At 31.8% G+C, this 9,493-nt stretch overlaps 1 protein-coding gene across 1 annotated transcript in view; it reads left to right on the top strand.

Moving 5' to 3' along the window:
* Positions 6,914 to 9,493, top strand: part of LOC105168679 (squamosa promoter-binding-like protein 16) — a 3,707-nt gene continuing 1,127 nt past the window's right edge. Inside the window, exons 1-2 of the mRNA XM_011088810.2 lie at positions 6,914 to 8,382; positions 9,129 to 9,153. Of these exons, the coding sequence (XP_011087112.2) occupies positions 8,170 to 8,382; positions 9,129 to 9,153 (238 nt within the window). The 5' untranslated portion in view covers positions 6,914 to 8,169. The remainder of the gene's footprint in view (positions 8,383 to 9,128; positions 9,154 to 9,493) is intronic.

The raw sequence follows: 9,493 nt of genomic DNA, 5'->3' as shown, positions 1-9,493 counted from the left end.
CAATGTATATATATGTATTTAATATTTTAGAGATATTTGTAAAAAAGGATAATTTACCACGATCTCCCGTATAATTTGAAATAATTATGAATATGCATTCACTTTTTTAAAAATTACAGATATTTTTCTGATATTTGATGAAATTATATAATTCTTGGATGGAGTTATGAAATTATCAATTTTGTCTTTACTGTATTTTTTATTTTTTCAAAAAAAAAATCAAACGAGGTAGGTCGAAAAATTTTAAAAATTATCAAATATTATCCACTTAGTTTATAAAAAAAATTCACAGAATTTAATAAATGAATAAAGTAATAATTCTTAATCCACAAGGTCATTTCGGTCACTTCACCATAAAAATTAGGTGGAAATTTAACGGATTGGACTAATTATTAGATGATCATAAAAAATCAGGGGGACATTGATAATTTTTTAAATAATAAAGGGGTAGTCGTAATTATGCCAAACCTCAGGGAAGATAGTTGTAATTTACCCTATAAAAAGATACATGTAATGTGAGAATGAATTGTTGTAGCCTAGTAGTAAATATAGACGTTGCACATTCAAGATATGTGTTTGAATTTTAGCCAAGACATTCGGTGGAATTGAACGTATATTTTGATACGTGTGTTGACTTTTAAGTGGTTAAGTCTTGATTTTTAGTGACAATAAGTCAATTATAAAAATACTGACCGTCACACATGACGCATACACAATTTTTTTTGACTAGTTTGTGGGGTGCGACTCCTACTTTTTTTTTATTTGCGTAACTAAAAGAGAAAAGAAATAATAATAAAATTTATTACATCATGTGCAATTCTTGTGTTATATGTCCATATATATGCTAGTTGCTCATATTAATGCAAAATCCATGTCCAAATACATCAATAGCTGCCGACAATTTGTAAGCTCCAAACTCACTGTGGTAAAGACAATTTGCAAGTCTTCGGGTTATGTTTTCATTTTCACTTTTTAGTGTCAAATATTCGTTTTTAATTTTATGTAGATTTTTGTGTAAAACCAATAATATGTCTGAATTAATTAATGAGATTATATTTTATATTGAATTATAGTGTTAAATTAATATATTTTTAATAAAAATAAAACATATTTTCACTGTAGTATTGTTTAAAAAATTTGAAACTGCTCATTAATCCACTCGAAAACGATCTAATTACAAAGTCACATTTATTGAGCAAAAACTTAGATCGAACCTATCTTATTTACCCAGGCAACAAATGCTCTCACTGACTAATGGATCGATGTATTAGAACTATTAAAATCACTACAATTTTTTTTTTTTATCTTTTTCTATATTATTAATGACCACGACTTAAAAATTATAATAATTTAATATTAGAGTTAGTTATATTTTGCCATTTGAATTATGACCCTTTTTACACTTTTGGCATCTAATTTTTTTTTGTGTCAACTTATTATCTCAACTTCACAAAATTTTGCATTTTGCATTTATAACTGCTTCTCAGCCGAGCTTTTTATCGCAAAAACATCACATTCAGTGCATGCAATGTGATATTTAGGGGTTATATGATGTTACATTTTTGACATACGCACAGTATATGCTGTTTTTCTGGTAGAAAAATCAACAAAACAACGGTCATACATGGCAAAGTGCAAATTTCGCTAAGTTGATATGGTAAGTTGACACAAAAAAAGTTTTGATGGCAAAGTGTAAAAACGATCAAAGTTCAGATGACAAGATATGATTTACCCTCAATATTATTATTACCTACTATCGAATAAAATCAACTTAAATTTTTACCATAATAAATCAACATTTACTATGATTTTTAACTATATTCGAAATATTAGCTATGACTAAAGTATGTTTTGGTCCCATTTGCAAAAATAACGACTAACGATGATTGCAAAATTGTAATTACTCTATATTCACTATATATTTTTTTATGGGCCATAGTGATGAGCTATACCTAAACATCATAACTTTTTGCAGTCAAATTTCAATACTTTGGAGATTATTTAATTGTCTTTATTAATTTTTTTATTTGTTTCTAATTGATGCTTTGGACTGCTCATGCTCTGGGAAAAAGAAAATGTTAGTTGCTTTCACGAGCTCCACTCGTGCAGCAGCATCCACTCTATGTGACTTGGATTCCATCTTTACGTGGTACTACATACTCTAGATCTTAATAATACTCATTTATTTATAATAAAATATAATATAATAACAAAATATCAAATTGTAATTTTAAAATTATCATTCAAAATATATATAAATTATTGGAATAATCTATTCCAAAATCAAATTCTATAGCACCAATATTTTGATGTGACAAATTATGTAACAGATTATTTCTGTTTTAAATACATTTCCTTTTTTTTAAAGTGAATTTTCAGACCAAAATCAAGAATCAAAGGTGGTCCAGAAGTTCTTGCAAGTTGGTACAGTTGATCAACATTTTCATCAGAATAATTATGAATTTAAAAAAGTAGGAACGGAAGGTGGGTTTCCTCGTACGTACCTTCGGATCAATATTATTATCCTCTTCCCATTAGTATGGAGGATTGGTTTATGTTTGGACCACATTACTTATATTATGAGGTTAGGAAAAATTGTATTTTTGGTCCGGTATGTCAGGATTTTTTTCGACTTAGTCTCAATTATTATGATTTTTTATATTGCATTTCATAAGTTGAAATTTTTCTCAATTTTAGTCCTCACATGCATTTTTCGTCCAATAATTAACGGAGCCGCTAGCATTTTTCGTTAATTACAGAAAATGCATGAGAGGACTACCATTTAGAAAAAAATTCAACTTATGAGATGCAATGTGAGAAAATCATAATAAATAAGACTAAATTTAAAATGACACTAAAATATGGACCAAAAATACAATTTTTCCTATGAGGTTATCCTCTTCCCATCCCACGGCTTGGAGATCAATGCGGTCGGTTTACCTTTTCCTTTACAATAGGTAGACGGGTATAACCATCGTAACTCCTATATATATATAATAGGTGGAGTGATTGTATATTATCGGTCTTGGTGATGCCGTTCATGCGAGTTTGTATTTGCATAAACTATCAGTCGTTGTATTACAAATGATATAAATCTCATGTATTAATTCAATGACTCACGACGAATCATGTATGTACAGATTTACATGGACGACATTTTTCATTAATTACTGATAGACAACATGTTATTATAAAATAAAATATGTGAAGCACACATGTTGTCTTGATATAATTTATTTATTTAATTAAGTAAAGTTTTGAAAATGTGAATATCTAGGAAATGGGGTTGCATTCCCATTACCACTTTCCCACATTACACAAATAGAAATAAAAGTTGGAGCCCCAAAGTGATTTGGTTTTCCCAATAAGCATCAAACTGCAACTTAGAAGGATACAAAGCTACAAGAGTCAAAATTGTGAGAGGAATTATAGTTTTGTCTCTTAGATTATGCTGTTGGAACTTGGAACTGTAAAGCCCTTTGTGGAACTTAACTTTGGGTTGACTGAGTTTTTTAATGATCTTATTAGGCAACCCACCCCCCACCCCCCACCCCTCTAATCATTGAGGCAAGAAAAAATCCCATCTCATCAACTTTTTTTCACTACTCTAGAAAGAAACTATAATACATTAACTATAAGGAACAAATATACAGTATTTTATGGTTTGAAAATTTATATCTAGTATTCTTGATGTGTGTTTCTAACAAGTCAAAATTCATATTTACCTCTAACATGTATTAACGCGTGTGAAAATGCATATGAGGACTTTGATTGGAAAAGATTGCTTGAATTGAAATAAGTCAGTAACAAGCTTCAATCTAGATTCAATTTTTTGACTTTAGATGAATTTTGACTAATGGAGAGATCTATTTGTTGGATACAAACACCAACAGAACTAAATATAAAATTTTAAATCACACCACAATTTACGTGTAATTATACCAAACCTCAAAGAAGAGTAATGTAATTATTCCTAACTATAATAATTATATTTTCTTTCTTATCTAAAAAAATTTTACACATTGTTTCAACAACCATCGATATACTTTCACCTCATCTAAATCTATATGGTCTCGTTTTTCACCACTACAATGAGATGGGATGAGATAAAATGGCAAGCAATCATAACCTGGGGCCGAATAACTACATCTGAGTTCCATATGATGATAAATGAGAACAAAGGGATGAACTTTGAAATTGCTCTCCCCTCCCACATTTGTACCATACAATCTGATTTTTGCGTTTTATAAATCCCAAAATTTCTTCTTCTGTACAAAGTATTTTTTAGCCCAAAAACGTATAATTTCAACCAGAGTGAGCAGTAACTCACATAAAATCTCTGGTGCACGAGCGCATGCCGGATCAATTAATAAGAGGGCAACTTGGCTGGTTTCAGTTTCTTTTTGTTCTCCTTCACATGGGCTATGGTTTCAGACATGAAATGTCTATTCTAAAGGCACCAATACATTCTGCAAAGAATTGCCGTCCATGAGAATTATGTGGACTAAATCTCAGCAATTTATCAGTGTCAGGATGTTTGGTTTTCCTTTTGTGAAATGACATTTAGATGAGGAATTTTTTTCCCAATGAAGAGTCAACTGTTGAGTGAGGAACCCTAAAATGAAGTTTCAAAATTTATTGTCTCTTATCAAATCATAAGACTTAATCATGAGAAGAAATCCAACTATTTGATGAGTTAGTGAAATTATTATTGCTGAAAAATAGATTAAATTATTTTATATTCGATTGAAATTGATTGATAAAACTTCATTTGAACTCAATTTTTTAAACTTATAACAAATTATACTTGAACAAAATTTTTTGTTTGAGAAACTCTCAAGCTCGGTTTAAACTCGATTTAAATAGTCCAAAACTGATAAAATAGACTTAAAATTTCAAAATGCATCGAGTTTAATTTATGTTTGATCCAAATTAAACTCGTTTGAGTTTGATTAAATCTATAATTAAATAAAATTTACACACAATTTTTAAAAATTGGTAATAACTCATACACATTTGAATAAATTATGAGTTCGGATCAACTTCGATAATTTACAGCCCTGATAAAGAACAAAGATTGATGCATATTGACAATGAATGGCAGACAGTATAATTCCCAAGCTCAGAACTTAAGGTGACACAGAAAAGCTTTGCCCTTAATAGAACTGAAATGTTCCCCTTAAAGCTACTTAAAGAAAATGAGATGCAGAAAGAAAGAACAAAATGAGATGTGGGAGCAGAATAATAGGCAAGAAAGTGGAAGAATGCGACTGGTAAGAACACAAGAATCCAAAACCCAAGGATTCGTTACTTTGCATTTTTCGAGACTTGATAAAATATTTATTTTTGTATTTTTATATTTTATTTGCGTGTTTTTCTGTTTTTTAATTTCTTATATATAATATATATATACATAATATAAAATAGATATAATTAGATAATAAACAGTAATTTTTGTCTCTCAAAAGTACAACGTTAAACATAAAATATTTATATATAAAAATATATAATTTGACAATGAACAGTGATTTTTATCTCCCAAATCCCAACATCAAACCAACACCACTTATTTTAAAATATTTTAAATTTTCCCAAAACACAAATCCAAACATATTATCTATTTTTAATACACACTCATTTATCTCTATTTTTCTCTCTCTATTTCTAAAATATAAAATAAAACAACTAAAACACAAATCCAAACATAATGAAATCTTTAAATCTATTTGTACCCTTTTTCTTGCTGAATAAAAATTTGTTGAAGAAAAGAAAAAGCGTGGAGTTTGAAAACACCCTGTCCCTTTTGTAGCCACTCATTTTACATGGGGTCTATCTTTCTCTTTCCCCAAAATAATATCTTAATAGCATTAGGTTTCTCTAATCTTGATGGATGGTGAGTTGTTTAATCACTTCTTACAAGGCTGCTAGCCCAAAAAGGAAGGTGATTGAACTAGTAAAACTGGTAAAAAACTTCTCTTTTTGCTTGTTTCTTTAATGTAATGTGTAGTGTTAGTGTGTGTGTGTGTGTGAAAAGCAAACAAACATTAGAAAAACAAAAGAAAGGGCCCATTTTTCTACCTTCCCTCATGGATTCTTGCTATCTTTGTGGTGCCCCACACAAGGGATTGATGTAAGTTCTTTATTGTATGTATGTATGTATATGTATGCATAATTTTAGTTTCTGTTCATGAATACATTTTAATTGTTTGGTGGGATGTGGCCTAAGGTGTTTGCTGCTCCTCTCAATAATTCCCACATATGAAACCTCTCTTGGATGCATATCTTCTTTTCTTTCATTTAAACTATATAGGCCTTTTTCCACACCCACAACCACCCCCCTCCTCCCCCCCCCCCCCTAGCCCCCTTCTCTCTCTTTCACTTTCACACACACACTATTCCTATCCAGCTTTTTGTTGGTTGCCACTTTACTGAACCATCTATAATGGAGTCATTGTCAGAGAATGAATGGCTGAGAAGACTAAGTCAGTCTTCTCCTTTTGCACTTGTCTGTAAGTATTGTTGTTACACTCTTATCATTTTTGTTCTAGTCCTTCCTTGTGACTGTAATTTGTTTTAGTATATATTTGTAGCGATTGTTTCACTTTCTTCCTCTGAGGCTTTCAATATACATATATGCATTCTGGTCTCTTTTTTTTACAATTTACTTTCTTGGCATTGTCAAGATTTTTGGCAGACTCTTGGGTTGATTTCTGAGGTACCACTCCAACTTCTCTCTTTTGGGGTCTCTTAATTTTTGGTCTTTATCATTAACCCCAACCAGAAAAAGAAAGGGGAAACAAAAGAATGCTTGAATTCCTACCAGACTGTTTACTGGGCATCACAATACTGTACTGTAGCACCAAATTGCAGTTTAACTTTTTTTTTTTTTTTTTTTATCTTGTGCTTATTGCAAAAGTAGTATTTTTCTGAAATGGGAATTTACTGATTTTCTACTGTTTTTAGTATTCAAATTGTGACAGACAAAAGAAAAGCTGTGACCTTTCCCTTTCTTTTTCCCCCCTCTCTGTGCGTACGAAATGGGACTCTGAAGCACTCACAGCCTTTGTGTTTTCTCTTCATAATTTGACAAGAATTGAAGGGAGACTCATTTTTTTGCTGTATATGGTCTTGGATCTTCTGCTTTCTGTTTCTTGAAAACTGATTGTGGAATGGGTTCACTGTTCTTTATTCTTGAATTAAGATAAAAGTCTTTCTACATATGAGTTTCTTATTGATCTTGAATGACATGGCCTTGCTCCTTTCATCAGGAGTTCAGGACATTGCCTTTATGAATTCTGAATTTTGTATCGTGTGTTGATTTAGTATTCAACTTTCAAGCTTACAATTCTTCCCCAGAAGAGTTCCAGTCGTTTACTATATCTACCTTGCCTGTAATTTAGACAGAAAACAGTTAACTGTAGACTAGGAATGGGAGAAAATTCAAGATTCATCAATTTAGACGGCACGGGACAATTCACTTTTCTAAATTAGAAGTCAGCTTTGGGTGAAACCAAGTGTTGAGGCCGTATTGCGTCCCTAAGTTGTATTAGATATTAATTTGCTTTCCTAATTCGAAGTTTATAATGATATGAACTATGCAGAAATGTTCCTTTGGTTTTCCATATTGCTTTAAATATTAAATTATGTGGTATTATACCTATGTTAATATCTTTCAATAACATGTGGAGAACAGCTAAATAAGTTTTCAGTCTACACCGAGTTGTTTCGAGTGATCAAGGACATGAATTATTTGTTGTTGCTTCATGAAAGCGTATAGTCCATTACACTGCTCTCGCCGATTGATTGATATATAAGTTTTATCACTCTCATTTGTTCTTGTTTGATCTAAAACTACAAAGTTTCACCATTTTGTATAATGAGAATACTATGTTTGTTTATCTAACGTACATTATATCTAACAGGTTGATGAGTATGGTAATAATGTTGGCAAGAGGGAAGTGCAAAAAGACTGTGATATTGAGAAAAACAGGCTGATTTTGAGAAACTGGCTTTCTGTTTCGATCTTTTAAGGTGGTTAAAGTTGATTACCAAATTTTTCGCTTAGGAGGGAAATAGAAGTGTGACTAGTTTATAGAAATATAAGGTAACTCATAGAGATTCGGGAGATACTCAGAGCCTGAAAGGATTCGGAAATCGCTGTCCTTCTCAATGGAACCATCATCCTTTACAGGGTCATCAAAAAGGGCCAAGGCCCCTGGCAATATTACTCAAGTCGCTAATTGCCTGGTTGATGGGTGTAATGCCGATTTGAGCCTATGCAGGGACTATCACCGACGACATAAAGTCTGCGAAACTCACTCAAAGACACCTAAGGTTACAATTGGGGGTCGAGAGCAGCGCTTCTGCCAGCAGTGCAGCAGGTAGACGATGAAATTCTTGTCTTTTATCTGTTATATGATCATTGTTTATTTCCTTGGTTTGTCAAATTATATCACAAAAGAAAGACTACCTAATATTCACATTAATTAATTCCCATGTGATCATATGATCCTTTGCAAGTAGTTGGTCTTAAGCGCCAACGAGTTGCATATAGTACTGTTGTTAGCAATGTGATTCAATATTCATTTTTTCAGCTGAAGTGAAAACATTGAAAGCCGAGAAAAATGGAAAAAATATTTTCTTTGTACTCGTTCTACATATTACTTGGTGAAACATTTTCTGAGGTCATCAGTGTTTTGGAACTCTTATTTTTGGGACCATATATGGTGGTCCATCCTAAATGATCAATCTTTCCATCTATCTAGAAGTTTTGAGGGACGACGCAACATGCAGGCATACCGAGTCCTTTACTTTTGTTTGAAAGGGACTTCTTGACATATTTGTGGATTCATAGCTTCTTTTTTCTTTTTCTGGAATGGGGGGCCGTCAGTAATTTTTTCTTGGGACATGAATATGTACTTGAGGCCAGAAATCTCACATCATTTAAAGGTACTCTCTGAAAACACTGAAATGAAAGGTACAGATACAGAACATACTTATGCTAAATTCTTGTTTTAATGGACTGGAAACTGGAAAACAGAAACCGGATTGATATCATAAACACCAGGGAAACCCCATTCGACATAACATTTGCATAAATTTCTGTTTGCATGGTGGTCGATGTGCAGGTCAGTGGTTTCAGGGAAATTTACGGTACTCCTCGATTGAATTTTCTATTTCAAATTAGTATTGCATCTAATATACACAACATGTGTATAGAATCTTTCTTCAAATGAATAGATGACTAGTTTTTATGAATGTTGCATGCATTTGTTAAATGCAATGCAAGACTGCAACAGGATAAACATTCGATCTCTGTAACTCCTTTTATCTAACCCTTTTAACCAACTATTTCCATATCTGCTCTCATTTTCATACGGAATCTTGAACTATTCTCAAAAGACCTTGGAGCCTGAATTCAATCATGAAAATGGAGTTCACCCTGTTGAAAGATTGAGTTGACAAGGAGAAAAGCGTAAGAGAAACAAAAATT

Source organism: Sesamum indicum, linkage group LG8 (genome assembly GCF_000512975.1).
Source record: "Sesamum indicum cultivar Zhongzhi No. 13 linkage group LG8, S_indicum_v1.0, whole genome shotgun sequence".
Classification (NCBI taxonomy): domain Eukaryota; kingdom Viridiplantae; phylum Streptophyta; class Magnoliopsida; order Lamiales; family Pedaliaceae; genus Sesamum; species Sesamum indicum.
The sequence above is the reverse complement of the archived record's forward strand: the minus strand, read 5'-3'. Positions and strand labels throughout refer to the sequence as shown.